General features: G+C 38.4%; 1 protein-coding gene across 5 annotated transcripts in view; it reads right to left on the bottom strand.

The window, feature by feature from the left end:
- SLC44A1 (solute carrier family 44 member 1) overlaps positions 1-25,187 on the bottom strand; it is a 233,538-nt gene that overhangs the window by 107,840 nt on the left and 100,511 nt on the right. For all 5 annotated transcript variants that reach the window (XM_088838227.1, XM_088838226.1, XM_088838224.1 and 2 more), the window contains exon 4: positions 13,268-13,404. In XM_088838227.1, coding sequence (XP_088694353.1) covers positions 13,268-13,404 — 137 coding nt within the window. The remainder of the gene's footprint in view (positions 1-13,267; positions 13,405-25,187) is intronic.

Below are 25,187 nucleotides of genomic sequence, written 5' to 3'. Positions count from 1 at the left end.
GCTGTGGCAGGTGCAAAAATCACCCTTAGTTAAGAAATACTAGTCTAAAACATCAAATTATTTGAAATAAAAAGTTGGCATTGGAGGCTAATTCTTATTTTACAATTTTGTTTGATTTACTATCTCAATAACATTTGTAGGATACACCAAGAGGAAAAAAATAGTCCTTAAAACACATGGTTTAGAAAATTGTAGTTAATAAAAAAGAAAATCTTTCAACACAGAAGTTTTTGTTATTAAGAACAAATGACGTGAATACGAGTTCAATGAATTTAATTCCTTTCTAAGTAGGAAAGCATTCAGTAGTTAAATGCCAGAAAAGAGCAAGACAATTTTCCAATTTCCATTTCTAGTAACCAATAAAAAGGATGGACATATTTGCAATTCCCAAGAAGCACTGTTAACTAGCTGGAGATATGGCATCTGTGATCACTGCGGGCACATACTAGGTACACAGTAAATTTCTGCTGAGGGAATTAACTTTGGCCATCTTTGTACAAGACTCCTATTAGTTACTGCAGAGGAAAAAGAGAAGTTTGACTGTCTACTCTAATGCAAGCTCCTTACACATGGCGACTATACCTTATTTTCGTCTTTCTGGTACATATTTAATGGGTACTGGTCGATGGACATGAGTTTGAGTGAACTCCGGGAGTTGGTGATGGACAGGGAGGCCTGGTGTGCTGTGATTCATGGGGTCGCGGAGAGTCGGACATGACTGAGGGACTGAACTGAATTAATTATTTGTTGAATAAAGTAATTACTTAGAATTATATTACTAAATTTAAGAATTTCCCCCTCTTTTTAACAGTCAAGTCTCCCTTGATGATCTCTGATTTGGAGGCAATTAAATCAGTTGCTACAGTTGTTCATTTCACTCATTTATAAATGATAACCAATCTCTTGATATACTGTGGCCAAAAAGAATCCATACTAAGCAACTATCCTCCAATAAAAGTTTTTTTAAAAAAATAATCCATACAAACTCTGTGTTTTAAGTTATAGTGTAGCTGACTGGTAAAGAAAAAAAGGCAAACAATAATCTGACTGCCTATTCATACTAACTCTACACTTACCAACTAAATAACAATAATCAAAAGGCTTGTTAGTATTCACACATTTTATCTGAATGGATCACATACTCTCTCATGACTTTTAGCAATGATCACTGAAAGCACCAAACTGTATGGCTCACCTCAAAATGTGAACATGGCCCAAATGGCAGGTCATAAAGCTCTCTGAATTTATACAAGATACAGTACATTGAAGAAGGACTCTTAAGTAGGAGTGCTATAAATGGGACACAAAAGAAAAATAAGAAATCGGCCATTTTACTACAGTGTTAGGGAAAACAAAATAATATTGATACAACAGTTTGATAAGAGTGATACAAGAAGTAATAAGGAATTCCATGTAAAATACTAGCACCAACTGAAAACAAGCAGTCAGCCCTCAACTTATAAGTTATTCTCATTTCTAAACTTCTGTTTAGAATTTAGACTGTATGTGGAAAGAATAAAATGACATGTAAAGCATGGGCATGGCACACGCCACTGTGCACAGCACAAACAGGTATTATAAATATGTTGAAACAAAACACAGAGCTTCAGTCGGATTTGCCTATTCAGACTCAAACGCCCATGCTGAACATCACGGGCAGTGGAGTAAAGTGAACGGTGGACTGTGGACCAGAGGTGGTGGGAGGACCAGAATCAGAAGAGGGAGAGGAAGAGGAAGAACACCTGAGCAGGTGTCATATTCCCTTCCCGTCACCATCTGTCATGGTTTGAGCCCAGCGGATGATCTGGCTGGGCTGAAATGAAAGTTTCTGTAAAGTTGAAGTTAGTGTCAGAGGGAGGGAGATTCCCCCCCACCCCAACAATGTATACATTTTTGAGTTTTCCAAAATAATAATAAAGGAGGAAAGAAACTTGTTCATCAAAAATGGCAGGGAAGGAAAGTTGATGGATTCATGCTCTGCTGAAAAATAAGACCTCAGATGGGAGCTCTCATCAGATGGTTTTCGTTTCCTCTGTAGAGCATAAGGTTAGGAAAGAGGAAGAAAAAGAGGACTTAAGAAAAGAATGAATAATCACTTGGGGAGTATGTATACGAGAGAAAAATGAATAAGATGAATTATTTAGAGATGAATAAAAAGCACTGATTTCACAGCAATTCTAGTTAGACTGAAGCTAAACAGTTTACCTGCTGGTAGCAACTCACATGGATACAGAGTTGAGCAAAGGATAATGTGTTATGAGAAAATATTAAGTGGCAACAGAGATGAAGAGGGACATTCAGTCTATTATTCTTTCAAAAAACATAAATCATTGCTCTGTGAGATCCTATATTAGGGCTTGGATATTCAGAGATAAATAGAGCATGATTCTGCCCCCAGGAAACTCCTGCACCACTGCAGGAAGATGATAAACAAAGCACCAAAGAAGTTTAACACTGAATCCTAATGGTATCTGGCATCTCGGATTTTTAAAGGCAATTGTTAAATTGTTTTATTCTCTAGCATCACATATTTATGATATTTATGTCTGTATAAGCTATGGCCCAAAATAATGAAACACACATTTATACATCTATCAATCAATTGATGTACAAAAACATACTTTTATATTCCTCTGAAATATGTCTTTTAAAGCTCCCTGTAACATGGCAGTATCTCTACATAATCAATCTAATTTTCAGCTATTTCTTCCAAGCTTTCTATTCTAGTCACACATATTTGACAGAAGTAAAGTGTCCAAGAAAACAACTCCTCTTTCTTGTCTAAAAGAAACAAGAATGGAGGAACTATCATTTGCCTGATAAATGCATTTCTTAGATTACTACAGGAACTAAGCCCTTTTCCTTATACTGATTTCAACTAATTTGTAAAAGTAACAAAAGTTCACATGAATGGATGGTTAAGTGCTAAAAAGTACCTTCAAACATTGTCATGGTAACTTAAAATTCTGAAAAGGATTTATATTATCTTTTCCTTCTGGTAAGAAAAAAAGTTATTTTACCTTACATTTTAAAATAAGTTTTAAATTATCATTGAAAAAGTTACTACTCCAAACAGGATTCTCTCTTCCATAAACTTTTAAATTATGGTAAAATACACATAACAAAGATTTTATCATCTTAACCATTTCTAAATGCAGATTTCAGTAGCATTAAGTACATTCACTATGTACATACATACACTAAGTTTTCACTAAGTACATTATTGTGCAATCATTACCATCATCCATCTCCAGATCTCCTCATCTTGCAAAACTGAAACTCTTCATGTAGAAATCAGTAACTTTCCATTTCTCTCTCCCCACAGCTCCCAGCAACTACCAGTCCACCTTCTGCCTTTGTGGATTTGACCACTCTAAGTATCTCAGTTAATAAGGGGATTCATACAGTATTTGTCCTTTTGTAATTGGCTTATTTCATTTAACCTAATATCTTCAAGGTTCATCCATACTGTAGCATGTGTCAGAATTCCCTTTTTAAAAAAAATTCTGATGAAAACATTAACATAAAACGCACCATAGTAAGCATTCTTTAAAAAGTGTACATTAGTGTTAACTGTACGTACACTGTTGTGCAACAGAGCTCTAGAATTTTTTCATCTTGCAAAATTGAAACTCTATACCCATCCAACATCATCTCCCCATTTCCCATCCCTCTCAGCTCTTGCAACCACCATTTTACCTTTAAAGAGTTTGACTTTTATTTATTTATAACTTTATTTATTTATGGCTGTGCTGGGCTTCCCTAGTGGCTCAGTGGTAAAGAATCCACCTGCCAACGCAGGAGACATGGGTTCGATCCCTGGGTTGGGAAGATCCCCTGGAGAAGGAAATGGCAACCCACTCCAGTATTCTTGTCTGGAGAATCCCATGGACAGAGGAGCCCAGCAGGCTCTAGTCCATGGGGTTGCAGAGTCGGACACGACTTAGCAACTAAACAACAACATACCCATCCAACATCATCTCCCCATTTCCCATCCCCCTCAGCTCTCCCAACCACCATTTTACCTTTACAGAGTCTGACTGTTTTATTCATTTATCTATAACTTTATGTATTTATTTATGGCCGTGCTGGGCATTCGCTGCTGTGCAGGCTTTTCTCCAGTTGCAGTGAGTGGGCTTCTCTTATTGTGGAGCGTGGGCTCCAGGGCACACGTGCTTCAGGAGTTGCTGCATGTGGGCTCTGTAGTTGTAGTTTTCGGGCTCGAGAGCACACGTTCAGGAGTTGTGGCGCATGGGCTAAGTTGCTCTCCAGCATGTGGGATCCCCTGAGATCAGGGATTGAACCAGTCTCCTGCATTGGCAAGTGAACTCTTCACCACTGAGCCACCAGGGAAGCCCCTGACTACTTTAGGTACTTCATATAAGTGTAATGATGCAGCATTTGTCTTTCTGTGACTGCCTCACTTCACCTAGCATAATATCCTCAAGCTTCATACATATTATTGTATATGGTAGGATTTCCTTATGTTTTTTAAGGCTGACTAGTATTCCCCTGTATGTATATACATTTTCTTTATCCATTCATCTGTCAATGGAAATTTAGGTTGCTTCTACCTCTTGGCAGCATAACGCTGCAAGGAACATGACTATGCAAGTATCTCTTCGATTTCCTGTTGTCAATTCTTCTAAAAGTGGAACTTTTGGGTCAGATAGCAATCTGTTTTTCTCCAAGACAATTTTTTAAGAGCAGTTTTAGGTTCTCAGCAAAACTGAGAAGAAGGTACAGAGATTTCCCCCACAAAATGCCTAGCCTCCACCATTATCAACATTCTCCCACCAGAATGGTATGTTTGATACAACTGATAAACCTACACTGACAAATCATAACCACCCCAAAGTCCATAGTTTACATTAGAGTTCATCGTTCTGCTTTACATTTTGTTGTTTTTGTTCAGTTGCCCAGCAGTATCTGACTCTTTGCATCCCCATGGACTGCAGCATGCCAGGCCTTGCTATCCCTCACCATCTCCCAAAGTCGGTCCAAGTTCATGTTCATTGCATTGGTGATGCCATCCAGCCATCTTATCCTCTGACGCCCTCTTCTCCTTCTGCTCGCAATCTTTCCCAGCATCAGGGACTTTTCCAATGAGTCAGTTCGCATCATATGACCAAAATACGGGAGTTTCAATTTCAGCATCAGTCCTTCCAACAAGTATTCAGGGTTGATTTCCCTTAAGATTGACTGGCTTGATCTCCTTGCTGTTCAAGGGACTCTCAGGAGTCTTCTCCAGCACCATAGTTCGAAGGAATCAATTCTTCAGCGTTCCGCCTTCTTTATGGTCCAGTTCTCACAACCGTACGTGACCACTGGGAAGACCATAGCCTTGACTATAAGAACCTTTGTCAGCAGAGTAATGTCTCAGCTTTGCAACACACTGTCTAGGTTTGTCATTAACTTTCCTGCCAAGAAGGAAACGTCTTCTGATTTCATGGCTGCAGTCACCATCCACAGTGATTTTAGAGCCCAAGAAGAGGAAATCTGTCACTGCTTCCACCTTTTCCCCCTCTATTTGCCATGAAGTAATGGGTCTGGATGCCATGATCTTAGTTTTTTAATATTTAGTTTTAAGCTAGCTCTCTCACTCTCCTCCTTCACCCTCGTCAAGAGGCTCTTTAGTTCCTCTTCACTTTCTGCCACTAAGAGTGGTATCATCAGCATATCTGAAGTTGCTGATATTTCTCCTGTCTTGATTCCAGCTTGTAACTCACTCAGCCCAGCATTTCTCATGATGTGCTCAGCATGGCAAACAAACAAGGTCACAGCAGAGCCCTGCTGTACTCCTTTCTCAATCTTGAACGAATCAATTGTTCCAAACAAGGTTCTATCTGTTGCTTCTTGACCCCCATACAGGTTTTCTCAGGAGACAGGCAAGAAGGTCTCGTATTCCATCTCTTTAAGAGCTTTCCAGTTTACCATAATCCACACAGTCAAAGGCCTTGGCAAAGTCGATGAAACAGAGGTAAATGGTTTTTTCTTAATTCCCTTGCTTTCTGTATGATCCAGTGAATGTTGGCAATTTGATCTCTGGTTCCTCTCCCTTTTCTAAATCCATATTGGACATCTGGAAGTTCTTGGTTCACATAATGCTGAAGCCTAGCATGCAAGATTTTAAGCATGCCCTTACTAGCATCGGAGACGAGTGCAATTGTCTGATGGTTAGCACATTCTTCAGTACTACCCTTCTTGGGAATTGGGATGAGGATTGACCAGAAGTGGTCCTGTGGCCACTTCTGGGTCTTCCAGATTTGCTGACATATTGAATGCAACACTGTGATGGCATTATCCTTTAGGGTTCTGAAAAATTATACTGGAATTCTGTAGCATCCACTAGCTTTATTAACAGCAGTGCTTCCTAAGGCCCATTTGACTTCGTGCTACAGAATGTCTGGCTCTGGGTGGCTGACCACACCATTGTAATCATCCCATCCATCTGGATCTTTTCTACACAGTTCTTCTGTGTACTCTTTCCATCTCTTCTTGATCTTTTCAGTGTCTACTAGGTCTCTACCATTTATGTATTTTATTGTGCTCATTTTTGGGTAAAATGTTCCCTTGATATCTCCAATTTTCCTGACGAGGTCTCTAGTCTTTCCCCTTCTGTTGTTTTCTTCAAGTTTTATACACTGTTCATTGAAGAAGGCCTTCTTATCTCTCTGTGCTGTTCTTTGGAAATCTGCATTTAGTTGGCTAAGGCTTTCCCTTTCTCCCTTGCTTTTCGCTTCTCTTCTTTCTTTAGCTATCTGTAAAACCTCCTCAGATAATCATTTTGCCTTCTTGCTTTTCTTTTTCTTTGGGAGGGTTTTGTTCACTGCCTCCTGCACAATATTACAGACCTCTGTCCATAGTTCTTCAAAATACTGTTTACAAGTTATAATCTCTTGAATCTATTTGTTACCTCCACTGCATATTCATAGGTGATTTGATTTCAGTTGCACCTGGCTGGCCTAGTGGTTTCCCTCACTTTCTTTAGTTGAAGCCTGAATTTTGCTAGGAGAAGCTGATGATCTGAGCCATAGTCAGCTCCAGGTCTTGTTCAACTTCTCCATCTTTGGTTACAAAAAATGTAATCAATTTGATTTCAGTATTGGCCACTTGGAGATGTCCATGCGTAAAGTCATTTCTAGTGTTTTTGAAAAAGGGCATTTGCTATGACCAATGCATTCCCTTGGCAGAATTCAGTTAGCCTTTGCCCTACTTCATTTTGTTCTCCAAGGCCGAACTTCCTACTTTTGCATTCTAATTCTCAATGATGAATAGAACATCTTTTTGTTGGTGTTAGTTCTAGGAGGTCCTGTAGGTCTTCATAGAACTAATCAATTTCAGCTTCTTTGGCATTGGTGGTAGGGGCATAGACTTGGATTACTGTGATGTTGAATGGCTTGCTTTGGAAATGAGCTGAGATCATTCTGTCATTTTTGAGGCTTCACCAAAATACTGCATTTAAGACTCTTTTGCTGATTATGAGGGCTACTATATTTCTTCTATGGGCATGGAAAAATGTATAATGATGTGTATCCATTATTATAGTATCATACAAAGCATTTTCACTGTCCCAGAGATCCTCCTGGTTCCATTTTCTAATTTTTGAGGAACCTCATACTGTTTTCCACAGCAGACACACTATTTTACATTCCTACCAGTGGTGCACAAGGATTCCAATTTCTCCACATCCTCACCAACATTTGCTACATTCTGGGTTTTTGTATTTATAGTAGCCATCCCAGTGGGTATGAGGTGGTATCTCATTGTGGTTTTGATTTGCATTTCCCTTATGATTAGTGATTATCTGGGTCATGAAGATCTTTTTTGTACAGTTCTTCTATGTATTCTTGCCACCTCTTCTTAATATCTTCTACTTCTGTTAGGTCCATACTATTTCTGTCCTTTATTGAGCCCATCTTTGCATGAAATGTTCCCTTGGTATCTCTAATTTTCTTGAAGAGATCTCTAGTCTTTCCCTTTCTGTTGTTTTCCTCTATTTCTTTGCACTTATCGCTGAGGAAGGTTTTCTTATCTCTCCTTGCTATTCTTTGGAACTCTGCATTCAAATGGGAATATCTTTCCTTTTCTCCTTTGCCTTTCGCCTCTCTTCTTTTCAGACAACCATTTTGCATTTTTGCATTTCTTTTCTTGGGGACGGTCTTGATCCCTGTCTCCTGTACAATGTCACATACCTCCGTCCATAATTCATCAGGCACTCTATCAGATCTAGTCCCTTAAATCTATTTCTCACTTCCACTGTATAGTCATAAGGGATTTGATTTAGGTCATATCTGAATGGTCTAGTGGTTTTCCCCCTTTCTTCAATTTAAGTCTGAATTTGGCAATAAGGAGTTCATGAACTGAGCCACAGTCAGCTCCTGGTCTTGTTTTTGCTAACTGTATAGAGCTTCTCCATCTTTGGCTGCAAATGATATAATCAATCTGATTTTGGTGTTGACCATCAGGCTGTATATTGTCACCCTGCTTATTTAACTTCTATGCAGAGTACATCATGAGAAACGCTGGGCTGGAGGAAGCACAAGCTGGAATCAAGATTGCTGGGAGAAATATCAATAACCTCAGATATGCAGATGACACCACCCTTATGGCAGAAAGTGAAGAACTAAAGAGCCTCTTGATGAAAGTGAAACAGAGTGAAAAAGTTGACTTGAAGCTCAACATTCAGAAAACTAAGATCATGGAATCCGGTCCCATCACTTCATGGCAAATAGATGGGGAAACAGTGGAAACAGTTGCTGACTTTATTTTTCTGGGCTCCAAAATCACTGCAGATGGTGATTGCAGCCATTAAATTAAAAGATGCTTGGTCCTTGGAAGGAAAGTTATGACCAACCTAGACAGCATATTAAAAAGCAGAGACATTACTTTGCCAACAGAGGTCAGTCTAGTCAAGGCTATGGTTTTTTCAGTGGTCATGTATGGATGTGAGAGTTGGACTTTGAAGAAAGCTGAGCGCTGAAGAATTGATGCTTTTGAATTGTGGTGTTGGAGAAGACTCTTGCGAGTCCCTTGGACTGCAAGGAGGTCCAACCAGTCCGTCCTAAAGGAGACTAGTCCTGGATGTTCATTGGAAGGACTGATGCTAAAGATGAAGCTCCAATACTTTGGCCACCTCATGCGAAGAGCTGACTCATTGGAAAAGACCCTCACAGTGGGAAAGATTGAGGGCAGGAGGAGAAGGGGACGACAGAAGATGATATGGTTGGATCGCATCACCGACTCGATGGACATGGGTTTGCGTGGACTCCGGGAGTTGGTGATGGACAGGGAGGCCTGGCGTGCTGCAGTTCATGGGGTCGCAAAGAGTCGGACACGACTGAGCAACTGAACTGGACTGAACTATGATTAGTGATGTTCAGTCTCTTTTCATATCCTTATTATTGGCCACTCATACACCTTTTTTGCATAAAGGTGTACGCAAGTCCTTCGCCCATTTTTTAATTAGGTTGTAGGTTTTTTCTTGTTGTTGAGTTGTAGGAGTTCTTTACATATTCTGGACATTAACCCCTTACCAGATACAAGATTTGCAAATGTTTTCTCCTATTCCACGGGTTGCCTTTCATTCTGTTGATTGTGTGTTTGACTCATGGAAGTTTTAAATTATGAGTTCAATTTATCTACATTTTCTTTTGTTGCCTGCACTTCTGGTTCACATCCAAGAAATTATTTCCAAATACAATGTCAGAAAGCTTTCTCTTATGTCTTCTACGAGCTTTACAGTTTTCTCATACATTAGAGCTCTTTCATGGACTTTTAACAATTCTCTTACAGAGTCAGAAAGTTTCCACTTAAATCTAAATTATCTTTAAAGACACACATCTCTGAAACTAATGACTAAGCGGTATATATTTGAGGTCAAGAACTGTGGATTTTCTAACAGAAATATAGCTGTAATAGCAAATGGACAGAGATAACAATAAAAATTATCTGCTCTTTCCAAATCAACCTGTACCTCCAGCTTTATGTCACCAATCCAAAAAACAATACATATTCTTTTAAGAAACTCAGAAATTTCAACTTAGGGATACTTTTAAAATTAAAGTGCTTCAGTTCAGTTCAGTTGCTCAGTCGTGTCTGACTCTCCGCGACCCCATGAATCACAGCACGCCAGGCCTCCCTGTCCATCACCAACTCCTGGAGTTCACTCAAACTCATGTCCACAGAGTCAGTGATGCCATCCAGCCATCTCATTCTCTGTCATCCCCTTCTCCTCCTGCCCCCAATCCCTCTCAGCATCAGAGTCTTCTCCAGTGAGTCAACTCGTCACATGAGGTGGCCAAAGTATTGGAGTTTCAGCTTTAGCATCAGTCCTTCCAATGAACACCCAGGATTGATCTCCTTTAGAATAGACTGGTTGGATCTCCTTGCAGTCCAAGGGACTCTCAAGAGTCTTCTCCAGCACCACAGTCCAAAAGCATCAGTTCTTCGGCGATCAGCTTTCTTCACAGTCCAACTCTCACATCCATACATGACCACGGGAAAAACCATAGTCTTGACTTCAGTTCAGTTCAGTTCAGTCGCTCAGTCGTGTCCAACTCTCCGTGACCCCATGAATCACAGCACGCCAGGCCTCCCTGTCCATCACCAACTCCCGGAGTTCACTCAAACTCATGTCCACAGAGTCGGTGATGCCATCCAGCCATCTCATTCTCTGTCGTCCCCTTCTCCTCCCGCCCCCAACCTTTCCCAGCATCAGAGTCTTTTCCAGTGAGTCAACTCGTCACATGAGGTGGCCAAAGTATTGCAGTTTCAGCTTTAGCATCAGTCCTTCCAATGAACACCCAGGATTGATCTTAGGCCCCTACAAAAAAGGTTCCCTCTTGATTACAATTTTATAGTTTTCTATTTATGTTTTTAAATTATTATCTTCTCTATCCTCCACTGCTGTGCTTTTTGATGTTGACATTGTTACTTTTTTAAATGCCTAATCTGTTAACTTATTTTGCAAACAGCTGCCTCAAAAGCCTAAGGGTGCCTTTATCACTAGGCACCAATCTAAAAGGTCTGTTTTCTAAAATAATGTTTATTCATTAACACTCCTGAACAACAACTTTGTGCAAGATTCTATAGGTAATACAAAGCTGCAAAACTCACTGGAAGGGGCTTCTTAACGAGACCTATTAAGGCCATCCTCAGTATCATATTCACTTACAAGGTTAGGGGTCTGGAAACAAAGGATGAAAACTGGGCATCATGGAGCATTTTCCCTCAGTGGATCTTCACAGCAGGCAATACAGCCAACAAGGAACTAGCTCTCTTCTGGCCTTCCAGATGATATGTCAGGTTCAAGGACCAACACTCACATCCAGTAGGTCCAAGAGAACATGTTAGAAAATAGTTCAATATTAGATCATAGTTTTGAATGCCAGGGTAAGACCCATAGACTTTGATTTTATCTTTTTACCACTGATTTCTGAATAAGAGATTAATAAGGAGGATTAACACGGCAGCAGTATGTAAGTTCAGTAGAAGTCAGAGTTTGGAGACAGGGAAAGTATTACATTCCATTGGTAGAATAATAACAATGATGATGATGTAACAGCAGTAACCAATCCTTTTTTTTTTTTTTATAAAAAGTTATATTTGCCCAACACTGTTCTAATCATTTTCGTGTATTAACTCCTCATAACAATTCTATGAGGTACTTCAGGTACAAATACACCTGTTTCATAGATGGGGAAATTGAGGCATGGAGAGACTGAGTAACTTGCCCAGGGTCTCACAGATATTAAGCAGCAGGACCAACATCTGAACCCAGGCAATCTGGTTCCAGAGCCTATACAATTAATCACTCAATGATACTGCCTTTCAGAGTACACTATATATGCCCACGTTGTCTGTTACTTTAGGAAAGCCCTTAAGGAATAACTCATCCTTCCCTGAAACCTGATGATGACAGAGCTGACAGTCCTGGTATTAGACCCAGCAAATCAACACATGTATGAGAGAATGAGATCTTAAAAGAGTAGTTGGTAACTGTTTATTCAGTGCCCACCAAGTATCCAGTACTCTTCATGTATCATCTCATTTAATCCTCATACCAACCTAAGAGAGGGACATTATTTGAAATCTACAATGTCTCACATGAGTAAGTCTAGGCTCAGACAGGCTTTACCTTCTGTCCCTCATTACAGAGCCAGTCAGTGACAGAAGCAGAATTAGAATCCAGATCCAAATCAGTCCCATGCTCTTCCTACTGATGCTGACAGATAGGAATACCACTGGTCTGGAAGCCTCCATCCTGCTCCCTCAGAAGGCCAGCACCTCCATCTGAAACATGCTAAACTCTAGAACCAGTTTGATGTGTGTATAGTTATGTTCCTGGGCTATTTCTCCAACCAGCCAGAAGTGACACCAGGTGAATGCCTGAGTAAGCTCTTGTTCAAGGCAAGAACTAGCCTATGAATTTGGGCAGGACAAAGGCAACTCTCTGGATTCACGCACACAAAATAAAAACATGAAACCTCATGGAAAAATACAAGCTTGAGGGACTATCACTATGCAGCCTTGAAGAGAAGTTTAAAAAAAAACATTCTCTGAAGAGAACTGCTGTGAGTCATATGTAGCTGAGGATAGCACCTGGAGATTAGCAACCTAGGAGAAGAAAGCTAGAGTTCAGGAAATTGAATATGCTTATTTTCTCAGGGAATTCCCAAATATTTAAGCTCAAGGTTTCTCATAACTTATTTCTTCAAAAAATGATTAAGACATAATGTCTAATTAAAAAAGCAAAACACAAAATTATATATACAATTAACACACTGAAAAATGGTGGAGGTTTTTTGACTTCATTGTTTTTTTCTGGACTTTTCAAATTTCCTATGATAGATACATATTATATTCAAGGATAAAAATAAACTAACTGAAATATTTTGAACCTATACTTAAAGAGGGGTGGAAAAAAAAACAAATTTCCTATACAGTAGTCTAATATTTCCCAAATACTCAAACAGGCTACATCAAAATCACCTGAAATATTTGTAAAAAATACAAATTTTCAGGACCCAAAGACCTACTCAGTCAGAATTTCCCTGGGCAGAGCCCAGGAATCTGGCGTTTCAACAAGCTCCCTAAGTGACTATAACAATTTACATCAAGGAAGTCCAAAAGTATCTTCACTTTTCTTTTTCTTTCTAAGGTTCTATGATGATTTACTTAATGCTAGGACAAATTTATATCGAAAGGCAAACACATAATATTTAACAGTGACTGTACTATAGACTTGGAAAGCCTAATGTCTCACCATTTATCTCTGCGAACTTCTGAACATCACTTATGGTTTTCAGTTCTTGTCTTGGACATGCTGCTACACACAGTGCTACAGACTTGATCTTCCGGTTTATCAAGTCCAGATTGCATGGATCCAAAAAGAATACATACCTAAAGCATGAAGAAAAATGTTGAGATATTATTTCACAAAACATAGTCTGGTTCACTGCATATTTGAATAAACCTAAGAGCAAAGAACATCTCATTCCATTCTACTTCACAAACTTAATCATATATGAACAAACATTTCACAAATCTAATCATACACTGATTTTTAAAAAAGTAACTGCTTATAAATATACTCTTAACAGGAGGGATGGAGAAACTACAGAACTCATTTTTAATGATATATTTTTCTAATATTTAAAATTTTGTAATGTGTATTTTGTAATCAGAAATGATCTATTTTAGGTTTCTTTTTTAAAAAAATAACTAGCTTTAGTTTTCTTTATTTGACAAATTGTACCTGCCCAAATTACTGCTATATAACATGAATTATACTTTACACATAAACTTTAATGAATACATAATCATATATAAAGCATACGATTATAAAAATGAACAAATATATATAAGGGTAGCCAAGATGAGTAAGAAGACCCTGAGTGGGCACACCAAAATGACAAGTATTTACAGAGCAACTATTGATGAGAATGACCTTAAGACTAGCAGAAAAGATTTTCCACAACTCAAGATATAAAAAAGGAATCACAGTGAGCTGAACAGCAAGGCGGAGACATGGTACAGGCAAGATCCACATCCCTGGGCAGGCAACCCGCAGATGGGAGGATAAGCACAACTGCAGAAGTTCTGCTCAAGGAGAGAAGGATCCAAGTCCCATAATGGGCCCTCAGTCCAGGGACTCTGCACCAGGAAAACAAGACTCCAGAATACCTAGCATTGAAGATGAGCAGGGTTTGCGCACAGGGAAGTCAGAGGACTATAGGAAACAGAGACTCCACTCTTAAAGGACCCTCACAAAACCTCACAAAACGCCATATAAACACTGCCTACAAAGGAGCACTTCAGATCTAAAGACAGATACAGATGGAAAGTGAGGGAATGGAAAAAGGGATTCCATGCAAATGGAAACAAGAAGAAAACTAGAGTAACAATACTCAGAAGAGACAAAATAGACTTTAAAACAAAGACTGTAGCAAGAAACAAAGAAGCATGTTACATAATGATCAGGGATTGATCCAAGAAGCAGATATAACAACTGTAAATATACATGTACCCAACATACATATTTTGGGAAAAAAAAATGGAAACAGTGACAGACAATTTTCTTGGGCTTCAAAATCATTGTGCACACTGACTGCAGCCATGAAATTAAAAGACACTTGCTCCTTGGAGGAAAAGCTATGACAAACCTAGACAGTGTATTAAAAAGCAGAGATATTACTTTGCTGACAAAGGTCTGTAGAGTCAAAGCGATGATTTTTCCAGTATTCACGTATGGATGTGAGAGTTGGACCATAAAGAAGGTTGAGCACTGAAGAATTTATGCTTTTGGACTGGGGTGCCGGAGAAGACTCTTGAGAGTCCGTTGGATTGCAAGGAGATCAAACCAGTCAATCCTAAGGGAAATCAACTTTGAATATTCATTGGAAGGACTAATGCTAAAGCTGAAGCGCCAATACTTTGGCTACCTGATGCAAACAGCCAATTCATTGGAAAAGACCCTGATACTGGGAAAGACTGAAGGCAGGAGGAGAGGGGATGAAAGAGGATGAGATGGTTGGATGGCATCACTGATTCAATGGATATGAGTCTGAGCAAACTCAGGGAGATCATGAAGGACAGGGAAGCCTGGCATGCTGCAGTCCATATGAGGTCACCAAGAAGCAGACATGACTGGGCGACTTTACAAGGTACCCAACACTTAAACACATGAAGCAAACATTAGTAGACAAAGAAAAAAATTGACAGTAACACAATAATAGTCTGGGACTTTAACACCCTACTTATATCAATGGACCAAAAGTCAACAAGGAAACACTGGCCTTAAATGACACATTCAATCAGAACTTAATTAATATATAGAGACCATTCTATCCAAAAGCAGCACAATACACATTCTTTTCCAGTGCACATAATGAAACAAAGTCTCAGATGGGCCACATGCTAGGCCATAAGGCAAATTTCAATAAATTTAGGAAGACGGAAATCATATCAAGCACTTTTTCTGACCACAATAGTATGAAACCAGAAATCAACTACAAAAAAACAAAACTGCAAAACTCTCAAACATGTGGCGGGTAGCCAATATGCTACTAAACGGGTAATGGAGACATGGTACAGGCCAGATCCACACCTTTCGGTAGGCAGCCCACAAAAGGGTTGAAATCCAAGAGGAAATTTAAATATACCTGGAGACAAATGAGAACAGAAATATAACAATTCAAAATCTATGGCATGCAGCAAGAGTAGCTCTAGGAGGAAGTTTATAGTGATTCAGGTTTGCCTCAGGAAATTTAAAAAATTTCAAATAAGAAGCCCAACCATACACCTACAGGAACTGGGAAAAGAACAAACAAAACCCAAAGTTAATAAAAGGAAAGACAGAATAAAGATCAGAGCAAAAATAATATGAAAGTGATAAAAAATGACAGAAATGATCAATGAAAAAAAGTGTGGGTTCTTTGAAAAGACAAACAAAATTGATAAGCTTTTAAGCCAGTACTCATCAGCAAAAAAGAGAAGGCCCAAATAAATAATATCAGAAATGAGAGAAAGTTACAACCAATACCACAGAAATACCAAGGATTACAACAGATTACTATGAACAATTATATGCCAATAAAATGCAATCTAGAAAATGAATAAATTCCTAGAAATATACAATCTCACAAGCTGAATCAGGAAGAAACAGAAAATAAGAATACACTGATTACCAGTAAGGAAACGGAATAAGTAATCAAAAAACTCCCAACAAATCAAAGTCTAGGACCAGACAGCTTCACAGGTGAATTCTACCAAACATTTAAAGAAGAATTAACACCTAGTCTTCTCAAGTTATATCAAAAAATTGAAAAGGAAGGAATGCTTCCAAAGTCATTCTATGAGGCCAGCATCATCCTGATGACAAAGCTAGACAAAGACATCACAAAGAAAGAAAACTACAAGCCAGTAACACTGATGAACACAGATGCAAAAATTCTCAACAGAATATCAGCAAACCGAATTCAATACATTTAAAAGATCATTTTAAATATAAAATGATCAAATGGCACTTATCCTGGGGATGCAGGGATGATTTAACATCTCTAAATCAATCAATGTGATATACCACATTAACAAATTGAAAAATAAAAATCGCACGGTCATCTCAATAGCTGTGGAAAAAAAACTTTGGGCAAAATTCACCACTGATTTGTGATAAAAACTGTCAATAAAGTGGGCATAGAGGGAACATACCTCAAATATAATAAAGGCCATATATGACAAGCTCATAGCTAACATCATACTCAATGGTAAAAAGCTGAAAGCATTACCTCTAAAATCAGGAACAATACAAGGGTGCCCACTCTTGTGACTTTATTCAACATAGTATTGGAAGTCCTACTACAGAAATCAGACAAGAAAAAGAAATAAAAGGAATCCAAACTGGAAAGGAAGAAGTAAAACTATCATTGTAAGCATATGACTTAAAACTATGTATAGTAAATCCTAAAGATGTCACCAGAAACTATCAGAACTCATCAATGAGTTCAGTAACATTACAGGATAACAAAATTAATATACAAAAATCTGCTGTGTTTCTATATACTAACAACAAGCTATCAGAATGAGAAATTAAGAAAACAAGCTGTTTACAATTGCATTTTAAAAAAAAGTGCTAGGAATAAATCTAACCCAAGGAAGTAAGAGAGCTACAATCAGAAAAAATCTAAGACAGTGATGAAAGAAACTGAACATGATGCAAACAAATGGATACATAAATCATACCCAGGTGATGCAGCTGGTTTAAAAAAAAAAATCCACCTGATAATGCAGGAGACACAAGAGATGCTGGTTCAATCCCTGGGTCAGGAAGATCCCCTGGAGGAGGAAATGGCAACCCACTCTGGTATTCTTGCCTGGAAAATTCTACTGACAGAGAAGCTTGGTGGGCTACAATCCATGGGGTCACAAAGAGTCAGACACAACTGAGTGTGCACACACATGAACTCATGGACTAGAAGAACTACTACTGTTAAAATTACCATACTCCCCAACACAGTCTATAGATTCAGTGGTACGTTTCATAGAATTACAACAAATAATTCTAAAATTTGTATGGAAACAACAAAGCCACAAATAGCCAAAACAATCTGAGAAAGAAGAACAAAGCTGGAGGTATCATGCTCTCTCATTTCAAAGTGTACTACAAAGCTAAGGTAATCAAAATTGTGTGGTACAAAAACAGAAAAACAGAACAATGCAACAGAACAGACCTAGAAATAAACCCATGCACTCATGATCAATTAATCTATGACAAAGAAGACAAGAATATACAATGGGGAAAAGAGTCTTTTCCATAAATCATGTTAGGAAAACTGGACAGCCGTAGGCAAAAAAAATAAAACCGAACTACTTCTTCACACCATATAAAAAATAATCTCATACTGGATTAAAGACTTAAATGTAAAATCTGAAACCATAAAATTACTAAAAGAAAAGACAGGCAATATGCTCTTAGACATTCATCTTAGCAGTTTCTTGGATCTGTCTCCTCAAGCAAGGGAAACAAAAGCAAAAATAAACTAATGGTACTACATGAAACAAAAAATTCTGCACAGAAAAGGACCTATCAATGATATGAAAAGTCCAGTTATTGAATGGGAGAAGATATTTGCAAATGTCCAATAAGGGGTAAATATCCAAAATATACAACGAACTCATATAACTCAACATCAGAGAAACAAACAATGCAATTAAAAAATGGGCAGAGGAGCAGAACAGACATTTTCTCAAGAAGAAATACAGGTGGGCAGTATGAACATAAAAAGATGCTCAACATCACTAATCATCAGTGAAACAAAAATCAAAACCATAATAAGATATCACCTCACACTTGTCAGAATGGATATTATTAGAAATACAACAAGTAACAAGTATTGGTAGGTATGTGAAGAAAAGGTAACCCTCATGTTCTATTACTGGGAATATAAATTGGTACAGCCACAGTGGGAAACAGTACTGAGGTTCTTCAGAAAAACTAAAAGTAGAACTACTGTGTGTACGCTCAGTAATTTCTGACTCTTTTCAATCCCATGGACTGTAGCCCATTGGGCTTCTCTGTCCATGGAATTTTCCAGGCAACAATATTGGAACAGATTGCCACTTCCTATTCTAAGCGATCTTCCTGATCCAGAGATCGAGTCCGTGTCTCGTGCATTGGCAGGTGGATTCTTTACCACTGTGCCACCTGTACAATCCAGCAACTTCACTTCTGGATATTTTTCCCAAAGAAAACTAAAACACTAACTCAAAAAGATATTGCTGTTCAGTTGCTAAGTTGTGTCCAATTCTTCACAATAGTACCATTCATGTAGTACCATTTATTTTACATACCCCATGGACTGTAGCATGTCAGGCTTTCCTGTCCTTTACTATCTCCTGAAGTTTGCTCAAACTCATGTCCATTTGGTCAGTGATGCTATCTAACCATCTTATCCTCTGCTGCCCTCTTCTCTTTTTGCCTTCAATCTTTCCCAGCAACAGGCTCATTTCCAGTGAGTCAGCTCTTTGGATTAAGTGGCCAAAGAATTGGAGAACTAAAAAATATATATACCCCTATGTTTATTACAGCATTATTCACAATAACCAAGATACAGAAGCAACCTAAGTGTTAATCAAGAGATAAATGGACAAAGAAGACGTGCATGTATGTACAGTGGAATATTACTCAGCCATAAAAAGAATGAAATCTTGCCAGTTGTGACAACATGGAGAGACCTATAGGGTATTACACTAAGAGAAATAAGTCAGACAGAGAAAAATATCATATGATTTCACTTATATGTACAACATAAAAAATGAAACAACTGAACAAACAGAACAAAACAGAAACAGACTTACAGATACAGAGAACAAACAGGTGCTTTCCAGAGGGGCTTGGGGAGGCAAGGGATGAGTGAAATAGGTGAGGGAGATTAAAAGGTACACAAAACTTCCAGTTATTAAAAAAAAATGAATCATAGGAATGAAATGTACAGCTTGGAGAACAGAATTAATATTGTAATATCTTACATGGTGATAGATGGTAACTACTTATCATGGTGTACATCTTGTAATGTATGAAATAACAAATCACTATGTTGTACACCCAGAACTAACATCATGTAGTAAGTGAATTATTCTTCAATTTAAAAGAGAAAAAGAAAATAAGAGAGAGAGAATTGCCTGTAGGTCTAGTAGTTAGGACTCCATATTTTCACTGCCAAGGGCCCGTGTTCAATCCCTGGTTTGGGAACTAAGATCCCACAAGCCAAGCGGCAATGTCAAAAAATAAAAGGGGGGAGGGGGAATAACACCTTACTGTTTTAGCCGCATTTTTGATGAGTCTAAACATTATTTCATACACTGTTCACTTGCGGTTTCAAAATTTTTTATACCTTTCGTCTGTTTTTAAAATGGAGGTGTTCTATTAACCACTAAATGATAAAAAAACTCTGTACATTAAGAGTATTAAATTTTTGTTAAGGCTGATACAGTAGTATTTCCAGTCATTTGCCAATTTTCATTTTGAAACAGTTTTCTATCTTTGTCATCAAATCTTTTTTATCTGTGTGATTAGTTCACCACTTTATGCTCCCTATTAATTCCCATGACTTATGCTTCCCAAAAGTATCTCCTCATTCCCATTGTATCAAATGTTTCCCAGATACATTTTGGTGTATGGAAAAGAGGGAAAAGATGTTACTTTAATTTTCTAAGTAATTAATTAAATGCCCTAGGGCTGTTTTTAAAATATTATTTCCTGTTCATAGTATATTGTTACTCTTCTACACTAGAGGATACAGGTTTATGTTCTCTGTTTTGTTTCTCTGATTCATCTGAATGTTAGTAAAAAAGTTGAAAAAAAGATATATAAACTTGAGCTAAAGAATATATAATTGTAAAAATGCATTATAAAATTTAATAAAGTTGAGTGCAGACTAGAGGAAAATACGCCAACAGTTCAACTACAGTCATCTCTGGGTGTTAGAATAAAGTGATTTTAATTTTTTTCTTCTACTTTTTAGAATTCTCATTTTCTAGAACGAATGCACATTACTTTTGAGTTGAGATAACCATAATAAATGTTGTTACTAGAAAGGTCCATTTCATATAAACAAAATAACTCCCAAATCCTAAATTATCATTTGTGTTTCCTGTACATTTATATTTTAGGAAAGAGAAAATTAATTAGAAACTACACTAAAACTTTTTTTTTACCCAAAAAGAAAGTAACAGCCAAACCTTCTTAACTGAGATAAGTAAAGAATAATATTATTGATCTAGGAAAAGGCTACAAGTAGGGATATTTTCTCCCAAGATAAGAGTTAAAGAACCTCCAGCCTTGGGTTCTACTCTACTAGGTTCATGGCAAGTTTTATAAAATAATGTATCTTTCAACAGTCTTTCCCACACTGTTAACCTCTGTTGTTTACAAAATATGATTCAAATCAGGAAATACAACCAAATACAAGAATTAGAGAAAAACTGAAAAGCAAAAGTCAATATATGTGTTCAAATGAATAATGTAAAGGGATATAAAAAAAATTAAACAGAATAAAAAAGTTGGGAGTAGATTAGGAAGGCCATTTCAGGTAGAGTAACCAGTGAATACTTCAGTGGAGCTGGGGACCAGGAACCCGGCATTAAGGTTAAGTATAAGCTACAAATCACCAAACTAAAAAAAATTTTTTTGGTAACTCTGTTAGTGACTCCAATACCATTAAAGTTCTACATAGATTAAAGGAAAGAAGTCAGGCAGAAAGATGTGGCCTGGAAGTGGATTCACTGTCTGATCTAGTCCCAGAAGAAACTTCCTGGCAATCTTTGTGTGGAGACAATTATTCTCTTATGAACTCTCCCTCCATCTATCTTGTATCTTATCTTACAGGTGCCGACACCTGAGACCTGGTACAATGAACTGCTCAAAGCCAGCCCCTGGGCAGAGAACATGCTGGGCCTTGAGAAAGGCATTCTAGAACCATTGAATCACTTACTACCAACCACAACCACCACCACCACTAACAATAATACTATTAACATGGAAATAATAGCTAACATTTATTGAGTACTTGATATGCACCAGACACTACATTACATCCTTTAAATACCTATCATTTATCATTTATCCTCACACAATTCTGTTGTGTGTTTCTATGTGTGTGCTTGGGGTGCTGGGTGGGATGGACAGTAGAACTGGGGGGAGGCGGGTAGAGAAGTTAATCGTATGGTTATAAGCAATGAACAACACCTTAAGAAATATCTGGAGCATCTCAAGAGAGTAAAAAAAAAAAATCTTGGGGGAAAGGAGAGAAAGCCAGAGGTTTCTAGGGTCTTGCAGATAGCTGGGCCTAGGCTGGGTCAATGACAGTGCCTTTTACAGCTTCTTCAGAACAGAAGACTTATCTGATAATCCTGCAAACTTCTGTCCCCCTCCAAGGCCAGAAGTATGCTCCCTTTATTCCCAATTTTTTATATCTTAAAGCACTCCCTTGATTCATACTGGGCAGCAGCTTTACACCACACCTGGGTCAGATCAATCTGAGCTTACTTTCTGGTTTTCTTTCTTAACAGTTCTCTGACCTTTGGGAATATACTTATCCTTCTGAGCCTCAGTTTCCTTACCTGTAAAACTGCATACCACGTATTTTTTAGTTTGTCATAATGTTATTGAAAAAGCAATGGCAACCCACTCCAGTACTCTCGCCTGGAAAATCCCATGGACAGAGGAGCCTGATGGGCTGCAGTCCATGGGGTCGCTAAGAGTTGGACACGACTGAGCGACTTCACTTTCACTTTTCCTTTCATGCATTGGAGAAGGAAGTGGCAACCCACTCCAGTGTTCTTGCCTGGAGAATCCCAGGGACAGGGGAGCCTGGTGGGCTGCCATCTATGGGGCCGCACAGAGTCAGACACGACTGAAGCAACTTAGCAGCAGTAGCAGCAGCAGCAGCAGCAATGTTATTGACAGTGTACATAAAGCATCTAACATGCAGTATATGCTCGTGATTCATACCATTAAGAACTGGCTTGCCTTTCACAAATTTTACATTTCATAGTAAGGCACTAAATTCAACACTTCTCTGATACAGACATAAAATAGGACTACAATACTAGTGTTTAACTTTCACTGGAAGAAAGATCTGTGTAGGTGTATTCATGACTGCTAAGGCATTAGCCTCGGTAACAACTAAGCAGGTCTCCAGAACTGATCTAGCACAAAGGAAAAATATTAACAGGGAACGAAGAATTCTACTATGACTACAATACTGTAAAATTAACACTGCACATTTTTTACCCTGTGTATATGCTTCAGAAGAATCTGCTTCAAGAGAACTTTATGTAACTTCAATAGAATGTTATACTTAATATAACCAAAATAACTTTAAATGGTATCCTCAGGAAATATATTCATATACATATACATCATTAAACTCAAAAGCCACCAAGGTCCATAGTCGAAGCACACAATAAACTTAATTCCCTACACATTTCCCATATTCAAGTGCATATACACACAACATGTACACACACGTTTAAAATAATTTTTAGGCCTTAGATTTAGATTATATCAATGTCTGGGTGCTAGGAACTCCGCATTAATGACTCATGCCAACAGAGACCTTAACCTTAGGGACTAACTACATGGTCCAGGAGAGCTAGCAGGTAGATGACAGAGTTATGAAATCCAACACAATCCTTCTGATTCTGAGCTCAACTCTACTTCCAATCTGCTCTACGCTTAAAATATTTCTCACAAATACAACTGAAAATTGTAACTGTTCTATATTAACTCTGAACATTGTTGCCAGCATTCTGAAGTTCATCCAATCCATGGCAACATGTCTATAAGTAATTATATTTTAACTAATTGGTATTTAATTGAATATTCACAGAGGAGGAAAAGTGCACGTATTAAACACACAAATTTAGGATTGATTAAAACTGCACTTTTGTGCCTTTCAATTTGAAAATGCCCTTAGCCTGGTAAATAAATCCTTACATTCGTTTCAGTTTTCACTTCAAACAAAATGAACTATATGTGGCAGTTTTATCTTTCTGAAATGAAAAAAATAACCAGCTCTCAAATAAGCACGGCACTGGCAGATTTTTATAACAAATTAGCAGATGAGTGTTTTTCAACCGAGAAGAGGCAAGAGATACCAGGTAAAAAGCTATAAAATATTCTAGAAAGATTTCTTTAAACTGCCTACTTCCATCTGCCACCAGGCAAATGGGTGGGATGGGGATGAGGCAGATGAATTTTGAGAAAGCATCTCTGGTAACTCTAATTATGTGCCTTGGCCCCTATGCCCCATCCTTTCAGGATGGAGAACCACTGTCAAAGATAATTTACAAAATTACGCTAAAAGCAAATTTTCATTGCTATCCTCAGTGAATCTTTTACTAGATCTAGTAATACCTTAAAAACAGCTTGATATGCGCTTTCCGTTCTTTAGAGGAGCTGGAATGACTAAAATAGCAAAAGTGGGGATGAGAGAAGAGAAACACCAAGAGAAAAGTACTGCACAAATGAAACAGCCCAGACACCTGCGGGCACTGGCCTATACAGCACGCGCACAGCATGATCACATGACCCAGAGAGGAACACATTTGCAAAGAGAATTGTAAAGCGGCCAAAGCAGGCTTTGAACTTAAAAGCTAGGGGAAGGGAAAAAAATGTTCAAACTGAACTATAATGCAAACATTAGAGAGGACAGTGGGTTAAGACAGATAAATATATATTATGATTGAGGTCGTTCCTGGGAATAATCAAAGGAGAGAAAAATTCATTTAAAACGGAAATTCTTGAAATAGTAAGGGATCCCCCTAAAGGGCAGGAAAGGAGATATTTTACCTAAATAAAATATCTATCTACACACTGAACTTGAGGGAAAGATGCACCAAAGATGAAAATGGGGCTCTGAGGCCGAGGAAGGGGCATTAACACAGGAAAGTGCAAGAAAAGAGACAAAAGACACAGAAAGGGGTGACCTTCAAAGCCTTACTCAGAAAAGGAAGGTGAACAGCGAACAATCTGATGCAGATAAAAATGCTACAGAAGATTCAAACCTAGTTTAAACCTCCATTTTGCTGTACTTTCCTAATGGAAGATAAGGCAAGGTGAAAACAGTAAGCTTGACCATGTAGGGCTGTCCTCACACGACCTAATTCAACAAGAAGTAACTGAGACTTACAAACTGGGCAACTAACTAAAGGCGATGTGGACATAAGCCCTGGGGAGACTGACTCCCAGCGTGTTGCTCTGTTCACCGCTGCTATTCCAATTCGAACTGGAAAGTGAGAACAGATGCAAAGGCAAGTGAGTTACAGAGCCATCAAATCAGTGAATCAAGTTGAGTCAATCCTCTGGAATCCCCAAATAGGTGAAGCCCCACTTGGATGTGATGGTGTTGTTGGCTGAATGGTATGCAACACCCCCATGACAAGGATTCAGTAGGTTGACATGGGACTTCCCTGGTGGTCCACTGGTTAAGAATCCACCTGCCAATGCAAGAGACACAGGTTCAATCCCTGACCCACAGTGATCCCACATGCTGCAAAGCAACTAAGCCCATGCACCACAACTACAGAGGCCATGCTCTGCAACAAAAGAAGCCACCACAATGAGAAGCCCGTGTACTGCAACTAGAGAAAGCCCACATGCAGCAACAAAGACCCAGCACAGA

The sequence above is a fragment of the Moschus berezovskii genome, chromosome 7 (genome assembly GCF_049115385.1).
Source record: "Moschus berezovskii isolate FMDL1 chromosome 7, NW_MosBer_1.0, whole genome shotgun sequence".
Classification (NCBI taxonomy): Eukaryota; Metazoa; Chordata; class Mammalia; order Artiodactyla; family Moschidae; genus Moschus; species Moschus berezovskii.
This window is presented reverse-complemented; position numbering and strand designations above follow the sequence as displayed.